This window comes from Bactrocera dorsalis, chromosome 3 (genome assembly GCF_023373825.1).
Source record: "Bactrocera dorsalis isolate Fly_Bdor chromosome 3, ASM2337382v1, whole genome shotgun sequence".
Classification (NCBI taxonomy): Eukaryota; Metazoa; Arthropoda; class Insecta; order Diptera; family Tephritidae; genus Bactrocera; species Bactrocera dorsalis.
The window spans coordinates 49,439,001-49,463,743 of NC_064305.1; the positions used below are offsets into that span (position 1 = coordinate 49,439,001).

At 34.5% G+C, this 24,743-nt stretch overlaps 1 protein-coding gene and 2 long non-coding RNA genes across 6 annotated transcripts; 2 read left to right on the top strand and 1 right to left on the bottom strand.

Moving 5' to 3' along the window:
* The first annotated feature begins 331 nt into the window (after positions 1-331).
* On the top strand, positions 332-16,119 carry LOC105230129 (ADP-ribosylation factor 6). Of its 3 annotated transcripts, none has more exons than XM_011210733.4 (5): positions 332-612; positions 8,377-8,488; positions 9,539-9,694; positions 9,752-9,898; positions 15,681-16,119. In XM_011210733.4, the coding sequence occupies exons 2-5, from the start codon at positions 8,407-8,409 to the stop codon at positions 15,821-15,823; spliced, it is 528 nt and encodes a 175-aa protein (XP_011209035.1). In that variant the 5' UTR covers positions 332-612; positions 8,377-8,406; the 3' UTR covers positions 15,824-16,119. The 3 variants fall into 3 exon arrangements, with proteins under 3 accessions (XP_011209035.1, XP_049307412.1, XP_011209043.1); XM_049451455.1 differs by having other exon boundaries at positions 348-429; XM_011210741.4 differs by having other exon boundaries at positions 367-385.
* On the bottom strand, positions 15,909-18,536 carry LOC125777232 (uncharacterized). The gene is made up of 2 exons (XR_007422192.1): positions 17,353-18,536; positions 15,909-16,461 (listed from the first exon to the last, which is right to left on the bottom strand). It is a non-coding gene; the product is annotated as an uncharacterized LOC125777232 (long non-coding RNA).
* An 84-nt stretch (positions 18,537-18,620) lies between these two features.
* On the top strand, positions 18,621-21,665 carry LOC125777203 (uncharacterized). Of its 2 annotated transcripts, XR_007422157.1 has the most exons (3): positions 18,640-19,787; positions 20,661-20,977; positions 21,039-21,665. It is a non-coding gene; the product is annotated as an uncharacterized LOC125777203 (long non-coding RNA). The 2 variants fall into 2 exon arrangements; XR_007422156.1 differs by having other exon boundaries at positions 18,621-19,787; positions 20,661-21,665.
* The last annotated feature ends 3,078 nt before the right edge of the window (positions 21,666-24,743 follow it).

Here is a 24,743-nt window from a genome sequence, read left to right on the forward strand (position 1 = left end):
AAGAACTATTCCATAAGAACATGTATATTTTAATTTTTGACAAATGCTACCTGTTGTTATCGTCTCTGAGTTTGATGTAATAATGTAACAGGGTGTAAAATTCAACGCTTTGATATTTTCTTATCATATAATCAAATTTGAAATATTTGTCGCAAATATACTCCCAACTAAACTTTTCAAACGTAAATGACGCCTTTGGTTATATTATAAGTTGGAAAATTTTGGTACAACATTTAAATTTAAGTACGTGCAAGCGATATATTATATATAATATGAATAATATTGGTCACCTGTTTGGTTTTCGATTCTCCATTGTTCCGCATGCTGACTACAAATCAGTTAATGTTGAATTATACGAACTTTTACTAAGGCGTGTGTTGAAAATGTAAAAATTGCAATATAGGAAAATATTTGCTAGTGCTAAAATATGTAAATTATTTGTTGATAAAAAATTATTGTTTATACGTTAAGACTGTCCTGAAAAGATGGATCGTAGTAAATATTGACATAGTTCCAGATCGCTTATTGGAATTAGAAGTGACGTGTAAAGCAATAGCGTCAGTGGCTCTAAACAGGGCATTAAATAATTGATTTTAAGACATTGTTTATCAGGTGCGTGGCCATATTGCATATATACCACACTCCTTAGGAATTAAAAGCAGTGCCAATTTAACTGAAAATTTTTTTAGTCGAATAAAACAAACTTAAGTGATGGGCGAAATACGATATTAGACATTTTAAATTTTTCTATTGAACTTGGCATTCTTATTCTTTACCAATTAGATTCCTAGTGCTAGTTTCTTCCCAAATTAATACATACATCAAAATTAAGTTCATGCTATTTTGCTGTAATCTAAAATAAATCTTTATATGAATTCTTGAGGAAGACTAAATAATTAGAGAGGAAATTAAGAAAAGTTATGTATATATAAAGAGTTAATAACAATTCTATGCGAATGATTAGAAACTACAAGTAAATAGTCGAAAAAATCTGTAATAAAAGCCTGAGTTTAACATACTTTATTTTTGAATAAAAAGGAACGATATAGGTTAAATATGCCCACTTTTATTAGATAACTTATGACCATTTTGATGATAATGTCATAATGCCATTGTGATAACTACACTACCTTATTCGATAAACTTGGAATAGTTGATTTTATAAACTTCCCTTCAAGCGAATATTTCATAAGCAAAATCAATCGTTACAGACAGGAATTAGAAATAATCACTTCGTGCGTCTGGACTATAAACTTGATGCATAACAACTTTTAGGAAGTTAATTACCCAGAGTTTTGGGTGTGACTTGGAGTTGTGATGTTAGAACACAATTTCTCTCCTGGTCGCATCTGGACGACTGCTTCGTACTGACGGTCTAATTGTTGCAGCTCTGAAAGTTTCCTGACATTAAATCTTCGCTTGGCCACTGTTTGTGCCGGTTCACCTCGATTCAACCCAATCGTTTTAGTTTGACGTTCTCGTTTCTCTCTTTTCTTTACTAGTAAGCAGTGCCGTAGCTAGGGAAGGGGGCGAAGGGAGCCTTCGCCCCGGGCGCAACGTCTTGGGGCGGCAAAACGATTTTAGCGACGAGTCAATTTCACTGTTACTTTATACTTTGAATGTAACAAATACTCCAAATTTTCAAAAATGGTATTTAAAAACTCCAATTCGGGCAAAAATTTCAGAAAATTGTGCAAAAAGTGTACAAGATATAGGGTGAAAATGGGTTTTTCTATGGCTTTTATTAAGATGTCTTTTAAATTTACTCTCAATTTCCTCAAAAACCGTATTGTGAGAATTTTGGAATTTAAGAATTTGCGTGGCTTCTAGTTCCTAAATTTTGTAAACTTAATATCGAAGACATTTTGTAAAAATTCACTTTTGCTCGAACCACCTCAGGAAACTTGTAGGTAGGTAGATAAATGAGGGCGGCAGAACATCCTTGGCCCCGGGCGTCCGAAGTTGTAGCTATGCCATTGCTAGTAAGCTATAAAAATGAATTAATTTTGCAACTGTTCAGATAAAGCTGCCTCTCCAATTTCCGCCACGTTTTTTTTCTCTATATAGTACGTTTTTCTTTCCGAAAAAATCACATTATTGCAGAACGTTTTGTTCTTAGTTCTATATTTTCCTCGAAATTCCAATATCCTGCTATTATAAAGTAAAAAACAGTGGAGTTGACAGGCCTTGGTCTGATAAAAATTGGTGCCCGTTCTGATTACTATATCTTGGAAAGGGTCGCAAATTAAAATCGTCGCTTTTGGTTCTGTGTATAGATGTGTAGTTTTTTCCTTAGTCCAGGTTATGTAGTTGCTGCTGTTTTGATGATTATCACGATTCTGCATGGGGCTAAACTATACGTCAGCTGTCATCAAATTCACTTAACAGTAGACCCAGGAAATGAGTTATTTCGAAGGGTTCAGCCCATAGAGAGTGTGGAGTTTAGTGAGCTGGTTTCATTGGCCTTGCAAAGAGGAGATTAGGGACAGCAGTACAGGACATGGGTTTTGTGTGACAGTGTGTATTATGGATATGTGGGAGATATTCAGAACGAAATTGTGCTCTCACCGTTGTTTCATGCGGTGGAATTTGGACCCCAATTACGCTATTCACTGGCAGGGACTCAATAAAAGTAAATAGTTCCACTGTCAAATTGGTCGGGAACAAAATTTGGTCGGTATATTTTTGGTTTGGTTGTTATTAGGAAAGTTTCTACAAAAAAAGGCAAAGTAGAAACTGCTTGGAGAGAAGTATATTGCGCTTGTGGGAGATATTCGGTTATAGCCCATAGCGCGGTGCTCTGACTTGTCAGTATCTTCTCCATCTGCGTCCTGCTGCATACAGGCGACCATATTGTGTGGTAGGTAATGATGGGCCGCGACTTAAGGACTTTGTTGAGTCTCTGTACGGTTGTAACAATTTCGAATGTGAGCGGTGTGTAGACTGTCGAATGTCACACCTAAAATTTTAAGGATTTTTTTATCGCCGGAATTTTAGTAGTAGAATTTTCACAATAGGATCTATGTAACTTTGCAACTGTTGGAATTGATCGTATTTGTATGTTATATAACCGGTTTGGTCTACCCCGTGTTATTGTTGTAACAAGACAAAACATGCCTCAAATAATTTCGAGATATGGTGCCGAGATGGCAGCCCTTCGCTAGATAATAATGAAGGTGTTTAAAATGATAAAAAGGCAAACATGTTAACATCAAATAATTACACTCGACAACATTTGGAAAAGGCCAATTACCTAGGATGCAGCGATAAAATTTAAATCATTATTTTTATTAAAAAATACTTCCACATAAAAAAACAAATTAATACTATTTTTTCAATTTCGACCCACCGTAAGTATGGTTCTATGACGTCAACGGTTGTCGTAATCTTGTATGAACGTTGAAATTGTATCGATAGCCCAAAAACAACAATTTTTCAAAAGTGTATTAACTCATAATATCAAAATTTATTTTTTATGATTCACAAGTACATTTTTCATTTATTTCGAATAATGAAAATAAATAATATATAAATAATATAATATAAAATAAATAAATAAATATATATATAAACTCTAAATCACACAAAATTTTAGAATGTAAACAAGAGATTCAAGAGAAAATAAAAAGAGTTTTTTTTGAACATTATGAACAGTTCGATGAATTTCAATGTGGTTTGCTTTTGCAAAAATATTTCCAATTATAGATATAATTATAGATTTATTCAATTCTTCAATTTTCATTAAATAAATAAGAATGAAAATATGCTTTTAATTTTTGAGTAATATGTACTTTTGTTAATTGCATATGCTTGATTATTTATTTATTTAATAAACCATACGCCAATCGGCTTTATACATCGAATAGTTAGTAAAAATATACAAAATGATATAGAGATAAAAATGTGGAAAGTGTTATATATACACAATCGGTTGAATGTAAGTAAAGAGTTAGTGGTCGATAAACAGTAAATTTTTGGTTTGCGAGATGAAAGCTTGATATGTCCCTCCATAAAAATCAATGTCTGCGTGTAATGAGTTTACGAGATTAGCAATCCTATTATTTGGTCCGTGGTATACGTAGTTTCGTTGAATCTTCGTTGTTTTTAACAGTCTGTTATGCCTGAGCGAGAGGCTAGTAGAAGCAAGCTCAAAACTGCTGAGTGCTTCTGAGAAGTCAATCAGACCGTTGACAATTTTGTAGAAAAACGCCGCATCAGAAACCTTCCGACGCGAGGTTAAGCTGTTGAGTCTGAAACGGGGGCGGATGTCCTCAGTGGAGAGTCCCTGCATCCTTAACGATTGATGGAACAATAATGTCTTGCGGAATTTGTTTTGTATTCTCTCAACTCTGTTGATGAGTGTATCAGTATATGGAGACCAGATTACCCAGCCATACTCTAGTATTGGCAGTACAAGTGAACGGTATAGAGTAGGGCGGGTTAATTTAAAAAACGCTCATTGCGCTGTGAATATCGTATTCTAGGGATCAAAATAAGAAAATTTGCCGAAGGAACCATACCTCTAAAACGAATTTTGATGTTCCCCAATTTGGGTCGAACTTTTGGGTAGGGGCAAATTTTGAAAAATCCCACTTTGACCCATTTACAGTGCTCCAATCGAGTCCAAATGTATGGCCGACCCCCACTAACTTTGGACGGCTGATCCACCCATGCCAGTGGCACACCCCCTGGAACTCCCCTGGGGGGTTCCCCATACAATCATTTCAAAAAATCACAATTATTGGCCTTTACATGAAAAAATCAGCTAAATGGCTATGTTTTTTCTTTATTTTTATTTATTTATTTATAATAATATCTATTTTTTCTCTTAAGAAATTTATTTAGTCAGAACATATGTAAATGAAAAAATTAATTTAAGTGAGTTATAGAAAAGAAACTAAAAAAAAATTATTGTTTGAAGTCTTTTTTACTTTCAAGTCTAGGCAATTTCGCACGGCTCTCTATGTCGTCGCCATAACAGCCTCTACATTTTCCGGTATAACCCGTTTGGAAACGCTAGCTAGCAATTGAACATGTCGTTCCGTTCCTTGTATGTGTGATGGAATTTTTGGATCATTAAACGGTGGATCGTCTTGATTTAAATATTCTTTCAATGTATCGAACGGAATGCTTCGCGTAAATGGTGGTTCAAATACGATATTTATATCATTCAAATTGATCATTTCCGTATAACTTGTGCAATTAAAGTTTATATCTGGTTTTTTATAAACTCTAAGTTCCATTCGCTAATACCGATCCAAACGGGGTTAGATCGCCGAAAGAACAGCCCTTGGTCGGATAAAATCCGAGTCAATTCCGGTGCGTAGAACCGGCTGTTGTGGGAATTGAGTTCCATTCGCTCGTCAACATCGGTTCAATAGCGTAGAATTTTCTTGATGGCACAGTCGCGCTTTTCTTTCCTATCATCAAACAACATTGATAATAAGATATTTTCCGGATGCGCATAATATGAATTATCTTTAATTATTTGATTGACAATTTTGCGTAAACGAGGTTCTAGAAATCGTGACCAACCAATGAACTTGAAAAATAATGCACTGCCGTACATCACAGAGCTGTAATACTTGATATACATTGGCACATAACATTTAATTATAAATTCAACCAGAATTCTTAAATTTGCATCTGGATTTTCCGTTGTCACATATAATCGCAATAATCTAGCGGCCTTGGTGAGCCACCGAGAATGTACAATTTTCCCTGGTTTGATGTTAGCCAGATCCACCGGAACCACGCCGCTAGAAATTGCATGGGCCATGTCGTATAAGTACTTCTTTTTTTTCTGGAGCAGGGGGCATATTTTGCAACTCAATTTTCTGGAAGCCGTCCACCACCTAAAAATATATAATTATAAAATAATTAAAAATGGTTGACAATTATAATAAATGAGTGATAGCAATAACTTACCGGAAGAGTTTCACAAGTTTCAATTTGACGGCTCAGTTTTCCGGTTGCTGATCTTGGTCCAGTGCTGGTTGATTTATCCAAAGCTTCAAACAAATGCCGAAACGGAAGTTCGTTGAAGTGTAGAAGGCAAACAAACCAATGCAATGGTCTTTTTAACAGCAATTCGAATCGTCGTATAATTCCACCGTGTGGGCCAGTGTTTGTTGGCTCACCGTCACTGCATATTCCAATTAATGTATCCAGTGATATATTTTTATCGTTGAAAAAAAACATTTAATTTGGTTGTTTTGTATTCAGCGGTTTCATGTTCCAGTCTTACGTAACCAATCAATTCAGAATTGGGTTCTCTCAAAATAACAAGATGAGGTTCTTTTACCATCCTAGTATGATACTTCTCATTAATTTTATCTATCGTTAAAGTATCATCTTTTTTGCCATCGAATGAAAACGCTAACAAATTGGTATCATCTAACCGTTTGCGAAGCACTTCTTGTCTGCATTTCTCTTTTTCTCTGCGAACTTTCGATTTATCCATGATGAGAGGTTTCCCATGCTTATCTTTAATTTTAAAATCTTGCAAAAGAGCGGTTCCCAATGCTGATGCTACTCTTTCAGGCACACCAAATCTGTCACATACCAAGGCAAAGTTAAAACAATCGTATCTCTCTGTGTATTGTGAACTTGTGCTTCTATCCATATCTTCTTGAACCAGTGGCGGTGCGTATGTTGAATCATCGGGATCTTGGTATGTTGGCATTGATGACATAGACGTTGCTCCTTGCTCTTCAGTTTCCATCATAAATGCATTCATTGTTAGTTTTCTCTGATTATGTTGATCGTGCATGAACTCTTTGAGGCGTTCGGGAACCCAGCCGCATGCACATGGAGCTGCCTTCAAATCGCATTTACATGTTCCAATGTAAAAAATTGTTTCCAGAGATTTTACATACTCTGTAAATTGTTGGGTGTTGTTTCTTCTCTTGATTTGCTCTTGATACTTGTCAAGCAATTTATTCAATTTATTACATACACTTTTTTTCAGCATTATTTCCATACCAAGTTTTTCCCAAATTCCAATCAACTTATCTTGTACTTGAATAGTGAATGATTTATGGGAAAACTTTTTTTTGTTCTGTTTTATCACGTTCGCTTAAGTAAAAATAATATCTCAAGATATCCAGATGGGTTGGTAAATTAAGATCAGTCAAATCAGTAGACACACCAAAAACAGTAACATCATGCTTGGGTATATGACTCATTGGGTTTTCGATAGTTGTTGATGTAGTTGCTTCATCTTGCGGTGTAGAAGATGGTGGATTCATTGTAAACTTTTTGATTTGGAATGGTCACTTCACTTATTATTTTTTTTGAAATACCATAGTGGTTATTGCTTTAGTTCTCCTCACTTTCAGAGGTAATAAGAATGAAATGGTAATTTCAATTCTATTTCAAAATTTGCCCCTACCCGAAAGCTCGACCCAAATTGGGGAACATCAGAATTCGTTTCAGAGGTATGGTTCCTTCGGCAAGTTTCTTATTTTGATCCCTAGAATATGATTTTCATAGAGCAATGGGCGATTTTTTTTGCCTCCCCACAAATCGACCCGGCCTAGTATAGAGTGACCAGAGAATTCGGGTTGTTGAAATCTTTTCCTGTTCTGATGATGAGTCCAAGCACTTTAAAAGATTGCACAGTTATATTATGTACATTATCAGAAAAGCTAGAAAAACACACAAAATACTCATTGTGACAAAAAAGTACACAGAAATTGTAAATAAAAGGAAAAATATTTAAATATTAATCTCCACCAGACGTAACACACTTATGCCAATGATATCCTCGGAACAATTTTCATAAGCCCTTTTTGGCGTGTCCTTCAGCAGATTTTAGCGAGTTTTGTTTTATCTCTTCGATAGAATGAAAAACTGCAATTTCAGTTCTCGATATTCTTTATACAACGATTCCGCACACGAAATTTGGTTAGAAATACAAAACTTGTGACAAATTATTTGTTCGATATTTTTATCCATTGTAAAAATTGCAACGCTATGTTTACATTTTACATTTACACTGCAATTTTTTATTGAAATATTGAGAGCGCAAATATCATTTATCCGGGGAATTTAATTGCAATTTCCTAATGATTTTTTGTTTTAATATTTGTAGTTGATCGTCTTAATTAAAATTCGCAAATCGACACTAAAAGCATATACTCGTATAGTATAATGCTATAATGCTAAATTAAATGATGCTAGAAAATTCCGATAGATGACATAATTATGGGAAAATATTAGCACTATAACTGGAATGATCACCGATAAAGCAATTGTTACAACCCGATTAAATATAATATATGATATTTGGCTGCTTTTATAATATAAAAATATATAATTATGCAATAATATAATGGAGCTTTATTCAGATGAATATTTTAATATTATTTTCAGATATATTAAGGCAATTGATGACATTCTACTATGGGAAAACTACTTTCTAAAATTTTTGGCAACAAGGAAATGCGGATTCTGATGCTTGGTCTAGATGCGGCGGGGAAAACAAGTATCCTTTAAAAAAATTTAAATGGTAGCCTCTGCTTGGGAGGATCAGAAAACGGACTGTTTTCAAGGGGTCACCCCATAGGAGGGGTGTTAGATGAGTAGGTTTTATGAGGAATTCAAAAAAATGGTTAAGAGTCTTGCGGGTACCCGTTGGTATGTCACAGTTCATTCTGAATAAGTAGGAGTTAAACTCGATACAGTATCCTGAACGAAGTTGCGCAAGGACCGTTTTGTACTCGCGAAGCAATTCGAACTCTTTTGGTATTGGTATTGGGTTAACTTCAAAGACGCCATTCTTTGAAAGGATGTCAATAGAAGTGTTAATAGCCGTTGCATTCTTAGTCTGGTCTGCAAGATGTTAATTGCCGATGCTTCAATTTGATGATTGTAAGTATAATTTCTGCGAAAGTATTCCAGCAGAAAGTGCCTGGATAGGAGCTCGTTATGTTCCTTAAACGCCATCACTCTATAAGTGTTCGTTGAGAGATAGCAAGAGACATCCTGTTATTGTACACAATGCAGTACGCTGACGACTATAATGCATCTTTGTCTACGTCATACAGTATCCAGTCGACGTACTGGTGCTTTCTTGTTAACGACTGGCCTGCCTATGGTCTTATAAATTGTCAACAACGTTTCTTTTCCCGGCTAGCAACTTGAGGATTTTATTGCGGGTCTGTGTGTGTACCATCTAAGGTTGCACACAGTTGCAATTGCCATTAGCTGAAATGTTAAGATCAATCAATATCGTATAATCATCAGCATATGAGGTGATGAAAATTCTCTTTGATGGCTGGGGGAGTTTTGAGATGTAATTAGATACTAGCGGAGAGAAAATATCACCCTGCAGAACCCCATGTATAATTCCTCTTATCCTTGAAATTTTCTATACAAATTATACTCAACTTGACACTTTTAAAATAATTATTTATAATAATAATCACTTGGTAGAGGGGAATTACTTCTATAATATGGTGGAAAATGTTTTTAATTTCTTTTAACAGTTCCATTTATTTATGAAATGGTTTCCTAAGCGAAATAAATTATACAGCAATTCTTTATAAGCTGAAGTTGGGGCAATCCGTTACGACGATTCCAACAGTAGGATTTAACGTTGAGACTGTAACCTACAAAAATGTTAAATTCAATGTTTGGGATGTGGGTGGCCAGGATAAAATTCGACCTCTTTGGCGACATTACTATACAGGTATTTTTATTTTTATTTTTATGGTTTTTATATGAAAAAATACTCTTTCGGTTTTAGGTACACAGGGGTTGATATTTGTTGTTGATTGCGCTGATCGGGATCGGATAGATGAAGCACGAACGGAACTTCATAGAATAATTAATGATAGAGAAATGAGAGACGCCATTATTCTGATATTTGCAAATAAGCAGGATCTAGCAGACGGTAAGAAACTGTTTTTCTCAACATTCACTTCACTATCAATTCATAACTATCCAGCGACAAAGATGGTTTACATAGATTATCTTATCTCTATTCCTATCAATCCATCTTAATTATTTTGTGTTTTTTATTTCAATATTTTTAAATCCAAAAACAGGTAATTATTTAATTGTAATATATAAGTATTTGGGTCGTTTATCTTCGGCAGGAGGTAGATATTGCAGATAATAATTCACACAATCGAGCTATTGTCAAATTTGAATAAAACTTAAAATATAAAGCAGTAGAATACCGTTGATCAAAAAAACTACCAATCTTTGTTAATTTGCTATTTCATAAAGCAATGCCCTGTGTCACAAACAATGAAACCGATTTCACCTTTTCATGAATTGGGGTCGGAATACTTCCACATCGCCTTCACCTATACGGAGTAAGGATATCGTTTTTTATACTCTTGAAATACGTTGCTACAGAGTATAACAGTTTTGTTCATCTAACGGTAGTTTGTGTCATCCAAAACTAATCGAGATATATATTGGGTTGTCAAAAAAGTCTTGCGGTATTTTTATTGAATCAATTCGTGTGGCACCCATACATCGAGCTTCTTAGTGACTCCAAGCTTTTTCAAATGGTTTATAACGGTTTGATGACTACTATGCCAGTCTCTTTCGACCAATTCAGTGATTTTATCGCAATTTTCGACGACAGGCCTTCCGAAGCGTAGCGCATCTTCGACCACCTCTACACCAGAACGAAAACGTTGAAACCATCGTTGTGCGGTGGAAATGGAAACTGTATCGGGTCCATAAACTGCACAAATTTTATTGGCGGCTTGAGATGCATTTTTGCTTTTATCGTAGTAATGTAAAATATGCCATATTTTCTCTTTATTTTGCGACGTTATAACTCACGAACGACTTAAAAGAAACGACAATCAATCAAACACGCGTTAGCGCGTGAAATGAGCTTTCCAAAAAGGTATAGCATGACCCGATGCGACGAATAAAACTAGAAATACGCGCTTTCAGCGCCAACTAGCGAAAATACCGCAAGACTTTTTTGACAACCTATATAGACTTAGACATTGTGACTAAAAAGTACCATGAAATTTTAAATAAAACGCTAAATATTTAATTATCCATCCATTTTTATTTTGCCTCCTTCAAAGTAGTCTCCACCAAATGTAATACTCTTATGTTAACGATTTTTCCCAGTCCTTTAAAACTTTTCATAAGGATTTCTTGGAATGGCTTTCAGTTCCTTCTGCGAATTTGTTTTTTTCTCTTCGATCGACTGAAAACGGGTTCCACGGAGCGGCAATTTCAGTTTGGAGAACAAGAAAAAATCACACGAAACCAAATCTGGTGAAAATGGTGGTTGATCAATAGTATTCATTGCGTGTTTGGTTTTAAATTCGGTCACAATCGTTGCTCGATGCGATGGCGCGTTATCATCGTGTAAACCTCAATTGTTCATCCACAATTCCGATCGTTTTTTGACGGATGCTCACACGCAAACGTCTGTCTATCCGGAACAAATTCATGATGCAACAAAATCATTCGAAAGGACTCGCGAGCTCTCTTGACATCTCTCGAACACTTTCGAAGATCGTCCAGAGCGAGGCATGTCTTCAACGATCTCTCAACCGTCTTTGAAGGCTTTGCACCACTCGTGAGCTTGTATTTTTGATAAAACTGTAATCGTTAGCTTTTTCCAACATTCGCAACGATTCCATTAGAAATACAAAATTTTAGACAAATTCGTTCGATATTCTTATCCATTGTAAAAATCGAAACTCACGACTGAGGTGTACTGACTTAGGCAGCTACTGTAAACAAACTGGTCGATAGATCGCTACCATATTGAGCATAACAATTAAGGACAGTCCTACCAACTTGGAAAATTATTATTTTTTTGAATTATCATTTACCCGAGGAATTTAATTACAATTCCCATCCCGGAAGACGGACAGACAGTCCCAGATTTCAACTTATTTTGTCATCTTTATCATATATATGTATATATATAAATTATAACTTATTTATTTATTCATATTGTGACGGTGAAATCACATATCTGCGGACCTACTCACTAACTAAATATAGTTACATTATCCTGACATTTCTCTGTTAAAGTACGAAAATGGACAAACCCAAACTACAACCACGCCTACTTCGCGTATAACACAACTTTAAATTCCAATTTATTCTTTCTGATCTGCAGCTCTATTCCGTATCTCGATTCGAAAATGTGTTCTATTAAAAATTCGGATATATTTCATAATAATGCGAAAGTTGTACCACATTGTGTGGCTGACTTTTTACTGAAAATATCTGCCAATTTATAAGATATTTTTGAAATTTCAGAAGAATTGTTTCTTGAATACACGGTATGTCAGTAAAATGAGTTGAATCGAGTCAATATTTCTCTTAGTCCTCATATATGAACGTAATATAAAGATTTTTAAACATCCGATTAGCTTTATACCGTTTCTAACAAAATATGTTAGTAAAATTAACTGAACATATCATATTAGATATTCTGTTGTTTAATGCCGAAAATATGCGAAATTAAATTATATAACACAGTCAAAATATGATTTCGAGTATACTGAGCAGTGTCTAAAAGTGTGGCAAGTCGAGACGTTTATCTGCCCCGATATACTCTGTACAGTGACTTAAAACGGTTTAAGTTAGTAAAAATATGTAATGTTTTAATTAAATAAAGTTGACCTGTTTTCTTAAAAATATTGTGGTTTGGCGAGTTGGTCTAGACTTTGGTCTATACTTAATATCCTTATTATAATGAATTCCAATCCTTGGGTTGACTTTTTCGCATCACTCAATTAATTTTAGCTTCCTCGGTTTATTTTGTATCATATATGTATATACATATATCTCTTTTGAAGATGAGTTTAATACAGTGTTGTCCAACGTGACTGTGTGCACGTTATGCTTGTGTTGGTAATTCTAGCGTCAACTGATCGCAAAATTCTTCTTTGCTTGCCTACGAAGTTGAATACAGTCGCACAATCGAATTTTCACAGACACTTGTCGCGACATGTTGGTGTGAGGTGTCTGGCACTGTCCGTGCGCTATTGTGGACAACGCTGGTTTAATATAATTTTTTCTGACGCGAAGTAAAATAAAACAGTATGACATACACTTTGATTCACTTGAATAAGTACATATTTTATTTTTAAGATTCAAGCTTATATCTCTTTATTTAGACATCACAAAAGCCTCATTTTATCTTGGTTTTAAAGACTGGTATATATTGAAAAAATGTTGTGAAAATGAATAATAAACTTGTAAAATTTCTTTATATGCGGTATGAACAACTTGAAAAATTTGGTTTAAAATTTGCGTCACTTGACTAGGTTTATATTGAATTGCGGCATTACGAAGGCCGGTCCATTTAGGCAAAATTAATAAAATTGTTATTTGTAGTATCTAAGAAATTTTTGGAACGATTTCAGGTCTTCGTATTGAATATGGGACAAGCAGATTGAAGCTTTTGCAGATTAAGGCCTTTCTACACGAGCTATTGCTTCCAAAGTTAATAGAAAGGTTAATGTCATCTTCAATTTATTATGGAATCCCAACTCGAGTGATCCTGCAGCAAAAATTAACGGGAAACGTGGAAGAATAAAAAAAGTTGTGAGCATTTGGTACTCAAAAAAAAAAAAATAAAAAAAACATCTCTAAATGGCCAACCTAAGGACTCAAGGCTACTGTTAAGGATAGAAAAAATATATATTTCGACGGTCCCGACGGATTTAATTATTATCCTTAGGAAAGAGGGTCGTTTTCTAACCCCATAGCCGCGGACAGAGCGAGATGGTCTGGGATGCGGTATGTTACGGAACAATTGGGCTACAATTTCAAACATCAAAAATTACTATGTCTAACAAATTACAAACAAATACTCGATAGTGCATTTCCGCAATTATCCAATATTTTTGAACCCATTCTCTGGACATAAAAACAGGACAATGCTCCGATCCACACTGCAAGGCGACTAAAATCTTGGATTACAGCTCAAAATTTAAGTTTGTTGAACTGGCTACCATAATCCCCCGACTTTAATATAATTGAAAACGTTTGGGGTGGATGTCCCGCATGGATTATAAACAAGGACGGCAATTCGATGATCGGGAGTCGAGAGCAGAGAACAGCACTTAACAAAATAAAATGCTACGGGAGTAGCGTAGTTTTTCAGGTTGTATAATATAAGAAAATTCAAACAACCGAAAAAACACTTGTGAAATTCACAGATGGATCAAAGCTTGGGGGGAAGGTTGGTGGAGGGGTCTACTATCGAGAGCTCTCCATCAACTACAGTTTCAGACTTCCTGACTAGATAATGTCTTTCAGGCCGAGGTTGCAACCATTAAGGTAGCAGTAGATTTGCTACTTCGGAGTGCAGCCGTCTTCAGTGAGGTGACAATCCATTCAAATAGCAGAGCGGCGATACTAGCCTTGAACTCATTTACAGTGCGTTCAGGGCTGGTGGACCTAACCTCGTTATCAATAGCATCGAATGCATTTCTGGTAAGGCTGGTATGGGTGGCAGGCCACAGCGGAATCGCAACAAACTTTAAAGCTGATGAGCTAGTAAAGAGAGCTAGAGCCATTATCGGTAAAATGGCAGCGGATCGGTGATCCCTTATCCTCTTCCAATCTACTATTAAATAGCTGGAGCTCGCGGAAACTTGGTCAGCGCAGGGACATAATCGGCAAAAACCTTTTAGCCCAAGGTCGACGGTAAAAGATCTGGTGATCTCTTCACCCTCAGTAAAGTTAGCCTCTCCCTAGTAGTGGAGATTTTAACGGGCCATTGCCCTATTGGCGTCCACGCAGTAAAGCTGGGAATCCTAAGATGAGGTGGAAACAACTCAACACTTCCTTCTTGACTGTCCCGCGTTTGGGCGAAAATTAAGTGGATATTAAACAGAACAGAAGAGTTCTTCCTTCTATGGCGTCCGCGATCTTTCTAATCAGCCATCTAACCTAATCTAACCTTCATGATTTTCAGGATAGGAACGTAAATTTTAATGATAATGACCAGGATGATGAGACGATTTGAATTCTAGGTTACTATTAGTCCATACGACTGTTCAAGTGATAACTTAAGTAAAAATTAAGATATAAACACATTTTATTTGGTACTGTAAAAAACGAAACAAAATATGTGTACTTTGTTGTTTTTTTTTTCTTGATCAAAATTAGCGTTATTCAATTAGTTATAACTTTATCCAAAAAATATATTTAGTTTGTAAAAAATTAATAGACAGCGAAACATTTCCGTTTATGTACACTTTATACATTATGACTGTCGAAATGCGTTTTCCTTAAATACGATACGATTATCTATAGTATTGTGGAAAAACTTATTTCTGTTGCTAAATACTAAGCGTAAAACTGAAATAGAACGGCTATTATGACGATTGGTCAGAAAAAATGTATGCCTTTTTGCACGTAAAGACCATTATTACTAAATTTTTTAACTGGTTATGGTTTTCGAAAGAATATATTTATCTTTAATATGATTAATATTCGTTGTATTCATCTACTTTTTATGCAGCAAGAAAATCCCGCAGATCTACCAATGAGCTATGCTTTAAATTTTTTAAACTTGCTATTTGTATTGTTATGGTTGTGTGTTTTATTCCTCATTTTTTTACCGAATATACTATAAATCATTCAAACTTACGTGCATATCTTAATTTCAGGTATAGTACCTTCAAATTTTACCAATTTTAAATATTTTTTTTCAATTACAGCAATGAAACCACATGAAATTCAGGAGAAACTAGGCTTAACTAGAATAAGGGATCGGAATTGGTATGTTCAACCATCGTGTGCAACCACAGGAGATGGGCTTTATGAAGGTTTAACATGGCTTACTTCCAATCATAAATTATGAAATATCTTAAACATTAATTAGATAATTCTATATAAGATACACATGCTTACCATGCTTTTTAGCAAACGAACAACAACAGTAGCAATAAGAAAATTTTGTAAATTATATTTAATAACTAATTAGAAGGAAGTTTGTTTGATTATATATACGTTAAAAATATAAGTTACATAATACATATAATTTGTAAATATATGTTTAAATAAATTAAAATATGAAAAAAACAAAGAACTTAAAGTTTACAGGCTGTGAAGAGCTTTTTAGTTAAGAAAATAAAATCGAATTATTCGTCAGAAGAACCAACGGTAGTCATATAATATTCTTTCAATCCTCCTAGCTGTCCATTCAAGTTGGGAAGAGCATAATTTTGATTCTGACAGTGATTTACTTCTCTAATTTAAGACAAATTTGGTGAATTTGAAGGCTGCTGTACTAAGCGCAAATGGAATCAATGTCATTTCCTCGAGAACGTGGAACAAAAGCTGATGCATTAACTGGAAAGCCCTTAGGAATACACATCATTTCATTCTTCAAATAACTTTGTAAGTGGTTATTTATGTAGCGTGTGATGGGAATTTGATTTATAATCACCAAAGGTTTGCAAATTATCCCCCAACCTTCGTCAGAACTAGTTCAGAGAACTTTAAAGAAAGGCCATCGGAAGCGAATTAATAATTTGGTTATTCATATAAAAAACGAATGAAATTAGAAGAATAATAGAGGCATCATTTTATTAGCTTCAATATTGAAAAAAAAAATTTGGTTTATTTAGTATTTGGTCTGTCCGTCTTTAGATTTCAGATCACTCTATTCGTTGTGTCAAACTGGCAATGCAATCGCATATTGTTCTTTCTTGTCTTTAACGGAGCGTCATTGTACCAAATATCCAGTATATTTTCTTTCAAAGCTGCTATGGTAGACTTTTTGCGCTTATATGTGTACTTTGCATTTTAGGTATGCCCAGCAGTTTGCAATTGGATTAAGATCTGGATAATTGCCGGGCCATGCCAACATTTGTAAATTTAAGGTATTGCGAACATTCACGCTTGCTTTCGATGTATGCCAAGGAGCACCAACTTAAAGATATATTTCTTTTTGCAATATTTCAAAGAGTCAATATAAGGAGTTAAACATTTCGCAGCACTTTTATATAGTGGGTCGAGCGCATTTTGTATGTTATACGTTATCACAAAAGTTTTAAGAAATGTTACTAAGAACAGACAAATTAAAAAAAATGGCATGCGTCATCAATTGAAGTAAGCACTGTTGTTTGTTTACCATCAGCACTACCTAGCGCAGCCATACTTTTCAGGCTATCAACCTACATTTGATGCTGTGGTCTTAGCTACTACGATCAGTTTAGAAAAGAAACGTGCCTGAACTAATTTTGGACTCTGGCTCACAGATCTACTTCGTCACAAGTCGAATTCAACTTAATGAATCTTCTGTTTCAGGAATTAAAGATGCAAGGTTACCCAAGTATGTATTCTCAGTCAAATTCGTTCCACAGTCGCGAGCATTTCGACAATCACCTGGAGTTTCAGTCAACACCGAGATTGGAACGTTGCTTCGAATACTCCACTAGCTCATTACTGCTAATGAGAGTAGGACTTTTATTTGATTTCATTGTTTGGCAGTTCTTCAGAAAAAAAAAACTGTTATCTGGTGGTGGGCAACAAGCAAGTCCCTCAACTATGAGCATTTACTGTAAGATAAAGATCATTAAGTGAAATTTGTCACATTTGACAACAGTTGACAGTTTAGTAATCGATTTTGGAAAATTGAACATCTTATGAACCAATCAAAAAATCTACCAAAAAAAATCACAAATGTGAGGAACTTTTGTTATCAACTCAAAAGTTTAACTTTTTTGCCCAATTGAGGTGAAAGTTCATAGCATTCTATACGCAGGGGTTGGTTAGCATTTCGTAAAAAATTGGTTGATCTAGAGCACACATAATTTCCGCGCTGTGTTTTTCAAACGGCATGAAGAATATGGCGCTAGTATTTATTCAATCAAGAATGATGTCATTGTATAATGCACTTGAGCAAATATTGTCTGAATTTACAAAAATAAATATATGTATGTACTCGAATAGACTTATGCCCACTATTTTACGAATTTACAAAAGTGTTTACTTTTCTGTTTACAATTTGCAAGCCATTTGACAGTTTTTCACTCTTGTTCTTCTCAACGCGGAACTATGACGTTTCGTAATGGCGGTCATCGTAATCTTATACTATGTTCAGACCGTCACTTAATCACACGATTTCGGCTGTTGAGTGGTTTATCCCACTAATCTTATAAATTTATCCAGATTTCGCCATACAAAAATGACAGTTCCAAATCACTTCATTGAAATGATTTCAAACTGATCCACGCAAAATGTCTTTGTGCGACTCTGATTTTGCGCCATCTACTTGTCAGCATTGGAAATCTGTTACATTATCACAGCTGATTTAGACACTACAAAGGGAAAAAAATGTAAACAAACACATTTATTTTATAGCAATGAATCTATCTAATCTAGTCATCGTAATCTTATACTATGTTCAGACCGAAAATTTCAAAGATTAGATTACATTTAAGCATTTCATAACCCAACAGTGTTCTCACTGCCGTTAGAAAGATTATAAAACAGCTGTTATTGTCATTCAAGAATTCACATCGCTTAATATTTATCAAAAGAAAAGATTGTCATATAGTATTTTGAAATAAAAGGCGTCTTTTTTTAATATTTTCCATATAATAGAAATAATGGATGCATTTTTTTTCATCTTTTTGGTAGATTTTCAGGTGAAATTAGATTCATTGCTCTAAAAAAAATTGGTTTGTTTACATTTTTTCCCTTTGTAGTGTCTAAATCAGCTGTGATAATGTAACAGATTTCCAATGCTGACAAGTAGATGGCGCAAAATCAGAGTCGCACAGAGAGATTTAGCGTGGATCAGTTTCAAACCACTTCAATGAAGTGATTTGGAAATGTCATTTTTGTATGGCGAAATCTTGATAAATTTTAAAGATTAGTGGGATAATCCATTCAACAGCCGAAATCGTGTGATTAAGTGTCGGTCTGAACATGGTATTATATACTATCATTCTTGGTTCAGTCGAAGTTTAATTGGCGTTGCCAACCTAAGAAAGGGAAATTTGACAGATAGTGAAACTGCTAAAATTTTGTAAACGACATACATATTTAAACAATGATTGGTTGATCTGAAGTTGAATTGCCTTATAGCGGGATTCTGTAACCAGTCTCTAGTCTCTATTTGAGACATTTTGAGGCAAAGTCTCAATTTGAGACTAGTTACTATTCACTAAACAGTCTCTAGCGTTAGTCTCAAAATATTGAGACCTGGTAGTTAGCCGGTCACAAAACTACAAAGAGCTCTTGTCTGCCATTTTGAATATACTGAATAGAGATCATCATAGATATTAATCGATTGTCATATTTTTATATTTTGTAAGCACCTCAAACACGAAAAAGTTAAAAATAAATAAATTTTACATAAATTTCGTAAATATTATGAAACAAAGTCAACATATATTTTCATTTTTATTGAAAACTATGTTTTTTGACGATGTTATAGAAAATTTAATATTTGTTATCGACATATTTATTTCCATTCAAGTGTAAAAACATCTCTGAATGATGAAATGTAATAGATTTTGTGACTGTCACTTACAGAATAGCAAAATCGGCTCAAGTCTCAAAAATTGTCTCTAACTCAAAATCTCAAATTTAGAGACTTGAGACTGTCTCACGTTACAGAATCGCACGGTTAACTTCAATTCGACTAAGTCGGGTTGAAAACCGCAATAGGGGCATTAATTTCACAATCAACACTGGACTTTGGGCCCGTTACGTAATTACAATTTTCTCTCCATCGTTATGGTTGTAGAATTCTGAGGAACATTTTATTTCAAATTCGAAACGTGTAACAAAGCAAAACAAAAATAAAAATGGTACGTTAGTGTTTTTATTTGCTTCGCTATAAAAGCTGTATGGGTGGAACCGCTGATGCACTGCTACTGGTGGATGATCAAGTTGTATTTAGACAGATAACGCTACGAACTTCGCTGGGGTCAAGATCAAGCTATTTCAAACTTATTGCATCAATAATGAAATTAATTGGCGATTATACCTCCTCGATCGACATTTTGCGTGGTCTATGGGATGCGCTTCTTGATTTTGAAGGATTGTGTAGTCAAATCCCAATGGTTATTCATTCTCGACGTCTTCTACCACTTTCCAAAAGATCGGAAGATTTCGCTATACTGACGACCGCACTTTTTCTTCTTAAGCTCACGCAACTAAACTACAGACGTTCACAGTAGCCCAAGAAGTAGCGGTTTTGCCAAATTAAACCACGAGGTGATGGGCTTTTTCTCCAAGTAAAATAAAAGAGTTTCGAATCATGGAATTCATGGAGTGCACCGCGCACAAATATTGAAGTCAATGACGACGTGGGGGAACGGTGCTGCAACAACATAGAGGTTTTTAGGTTTTTTTCGCCTTTAAATGAAAAAGGTGTTAATACAAAAGTTGAAGATCTTTTCATTACTTTGCAGTTGTATTTTAGCCGGATATCGATATAAACCATTTTTAACCCTTAAAAAATTAACGACCTTCTTTTTCTATGAATTTTTTTACATTTTTACCAATTTTCGAAGACGTCCATTAGTCTATTGGTAAAATAATTTCTAATATTTATATTGGGTCGTTCACTAATATTATATACGAGGTGAATTCCGAATAGAATTATTCGTAGTGAACTAGTTATAATTTTCTTTAAATATTTATATATTTAATATATTTCTTATATTTTCTAATAACAGACAAATGATGGTGGATAAACATTTATATTCAATTTCAAAAACAATTTATTAAATCAGCAAACAAAAAGCAAACTTTTACGGACAATTTGTCACAACAATATACTCGTACACCGGCAAAAAAGGATGCACCAGAGTTCACATGTCTGCCCAAGTGGCGTAGCTAGGTAATCAAGGGCCCTGGGGCAAATTAAAAACAAAACAATATAACAAAAAAAAAACGACTATGTAAACTGATTAGGTTTTATCAAATAAAAGAATGAAATATTTAAGTATTTCAAAAATGTTAAGCTAGTTAAGCTTTTTTTGTGCACTGCAGGGTAAGTACATATCTGTGGACATTTGACAAAACAACCTCTTTCAAAAAAGCAAATTTTACAGGAGAGCGAAAAAACATGTTTAAAGCTTTGCAGTAGAAATACCTCTTACTATTAAAGGACGAAGTCAATTTAAACTGGATGCAGATCAATAAAGACGCGTTTTCCAATCAATTGATTTAAATTAAATATTTTACTTTTCTAGATAAATATAAATCAAATAAATAAGACTTATTGTCAAATGCTTTTTCTTACTGAAAATCAACTTACCTCTTACAAGCTGTTTTGTCAAATTTGATTTGTGCAAAAAAAATCCTTTTTTTTATGTTATCTTGACTTGAAAAGCATTTTTTTTTAGATATGCATTTGACAAAAGAACTTCAATCGAAAGAAGTTATTTTGTCAAACGCCAATTTCTGATTTTACTCAGACGATATATAGAGGCAAGCTTTTTTGATAAATGTACGTTATGATTTTACGTTTGAAATTCCAACTTATTCGAGACAAGCTCTTTTGTCACCCCGAAAATTTGAAAAATTACGAAAGAAGTTGTTTTGATGACTACATAATTTTTGAACTAACGGTCCTAGGACAATGGCGATAAGACAGAAAAACGCGCCTTGAAAATTCATACATATGATAAAAATCCTGGAAAATTGTCTTATTTCGAGAGAAGTTGTTTTGTCAAATGTCCACAGATATTAAACAGTAACAACATAAATTACAATTAATACTTGGTGTAGGTTTGGCAAAAAAGTCGGGCCTACAAACTGACTAACTAACAATTGTATTTACAATTTTTTCCTACATATTTTGTTCACTATTTCCTTACATAACGCTTGTGTTAGTTGAAGTAAAACTAGGTGGTAAATATTAATAAATGGAAGTGAAAAATTAGGGCCTATTATATTTGAATATTTCTGAATAATGAAGTTGCTTTAATTGTAATAAAAATGTTGGTGTTAGGAAATCAAATAAATATTTTTCCTTTATATGGAAATCGGTAATCAACTACTAATTCATCAATATGTTTTTTTTTTTACTTTTCTTTGCCTTTTTTCTTGAAAATGGGTATCAATACCATATTTTCTTGCAGTTTCACTAGCTTTGTTCCTGAATAATTCCAAACTTTGCTTTGGCCTTTGCTAAAACTTTACTTGCCTTCCCCAAATTGAAAGTCGCACATTTGTAAAGTTTGCATCATTGACGATATGCATGAATTTGCAAAACAACACGAAATCGAAATATAGCATTTCTGATAATGCTTTGATAATATCAAAATAACGAAGTTTTATTGTAGATCCGAATTAATGTATATACTGCAGGTGACTTGCACTTTTTCACGTTATTTCGCGTTATGCAATGAGCTGTTGCCGAAATCTATAGATTTTTTTTTTTTCAAAATTATTTCAATTATTGGATCTGCTTTTTCTTAAAGCCTAATAATAAGTTATAAAATCTTAAATCGCTCTTTAATACGCAGGCATATCTCTTCTTTTAAGTCGTGTTTAATCGTAAGAATATACCAAAGCAATAGCCAAAGGGTTTGGGTGATCTCGGAGTTTAGATATATATTTAATTCTGCTGTCTTCTACTTCTTTCTTTACCATATGGATACCAAGGTCTTTATAGATATTTTCGTTACGCATGTACCATGGTGAACACGTGATTGTTCTAAGCATTTTTGATTGAAACCTTTGTAATATATCAATATTAGTTGCACAGGTCGTACCCCACAGTAGAAAGCCATACATCCAAATCGGCTTTGCGGCCGCATTATATAAAAGCACTTTGTTGTCTAGACTAAGTTTGGAGTTTTTATTTAAAACCCAATTTAATGCCCCTAATGTGGTTTTCAACCCAACTTGGTCGAATTGAAGTTAAGGCAATTCAACTTCAGATCAACCAAACTCTTTTTCGGTATTGCGAACTTCAACTAAGTTCAGTCGAAGTATGATTGGCGTTGCCAACCTAAGAAAGGGAAATTTTACAGATAGTGAAACAGCTAAACATATTTAAACAATTGAATTCAGTTGTCGCTCGAGAAAAAGTGAATAAACATTAAAATAAATAAAAAATGGATATAAGTTTTGATTTATATTACAATGACGAAAATATTGGGGGCAAAATTGATGTGCTACCTATACGAAAAAGCCTTCGTGATCACTCAAATACATTGGAGCTTCCAAATGCAAAGTAAGCCATACTTTTTCACAATTGAGTGGCTTTTTAATAATATTTGTTGCAGATTCATAAGTTATTTTCTATTAAATAAAGAAGCGTGTTGTTTTTTACTCAATGGGATTAAGGAACATTTACACAAACGTGTGCGAGGAACGGCCATACCTATATTAAAATTATGCGCAACTCTGCGTTTCCTTGCTGACGGTGGTTATCAAAAATGCAGTGGAAATGATTTTAACATTGGGTTGGCGCAACCAACGATATCTTTAGTAATTAAAGAGGTTCTAAATATAATTGAACAACGTATTTGTGCCCAATGGATTAAAATTCAAATGACTGAGGAGGAGCAAAACGCTTCAAAAGTTTCATTTTATTCAAAAAGTGCTTTCCCCGGAGTAATTGGTTGCATCGACGGGAGGACTCATGTTCGCATAATTTCATCAAGAAAAGAAGTGCAACATCTTTATCTTAACAGAAAGGGCTACTACAGTTTAAATGTGATGATTGTATGTATAAAATCTGAATTATATTAGAAACAAATATTAATTAAAATTAACTTTACATTAATTAAAATAGTTATTTTACCCGTTCTCCATTTTTCTTTAATATTTTTTTGTATTTCACTGCACGAATGTTGAACTTCAACTGCTATTAAGCAGTCGAAGTTTATTTATATACTTGTCAACCCCACATGTACAGTGTTGAAAACGGCAATACCAAAAAAAGTTGAAGTTCGATCATACTTCAACCGCAATTTTTTTTAAACTTCGACTGAAATAAAGTTGGGTTGAAAACCGCAATAGGGTAATAAATTTGCAGCTCTAATAGTCATACATGTTATTTTACTAGGATGTGTTTTCCCCACGTGAGCCTTCTATCTAGGTGAATCCGAAGATATGTATGTTACTTCGTTCGCTTGGGGTACTAAAATATGGTTTATTTTTACTGCCGGGCACATCTTTGGTCTTAGCGAAAATGTAATATGCTTACACTTCTGTTCATTCACATTTATACGCCAGTTCGCTAACCATTCTTCGACAGAAATTAAATGCTTCGCTAATATTCTTGATGTTAAGCTGTGTCGTCCGCAAAAGTTGAATTAATACATTATTAGCTGTTGGAAGATCTGCTGTGTATATGTATATATGATGTATGTATAGTGTTGGGCCTAAAACACTACCCTAGGGTACACCAGCCCTTGTGAGAACTAAATATCTATACAGAATTTAGTCCACACAAACCATAAAAGCACACCCTACTGTTCACAACACATCGGGAAAACCACGCCACTTCTACGAACACAAGTAGATGAAGAAACCAGACATGCAGATGAAATGACAACAAGAATGCATACGCAGCGGTAAAAACACGCCACGCAAACAATTAAACGGGATAACCACGGAGACGGAGAAATCAGACAAGCAGACGAAACAACAACAAGCATGCATACGCAGCGGTAAAATCACGCCACCGCCAACAACATACGCAGTCCCAGCAACACACGCCATGTTGCGAATGTGTTAGCACGCAGCACAGGCTTGGTGGGGAGTTAGATGGCCGATGATCAGAGTAGGGATGATCGATA

Bases quoted from the DNA above. Each gene is read 5' to 3' on its own strand.
- LOC105230129 (XM_011210733.4), top strand. From the start codon at position 8,407: ATGGGAAAACTACTTTCTAAAATTTTTGGCAACAAGGAAATGCGGATT. The intron at 9,695-9,751 runs GTATTTTTATTT...TTTCGGTTTTAG, and splicing joins TTGGCGACATTACTATACAG to GTACACAGGGGTTGATATTT. The intron at 9,899-15,680 runs GTAAGAAACTGT...TTTCAATTACAG, and splicing joins TAAGCAGGATCTAGCAGACG to CAATGAAACCACATGAAATT.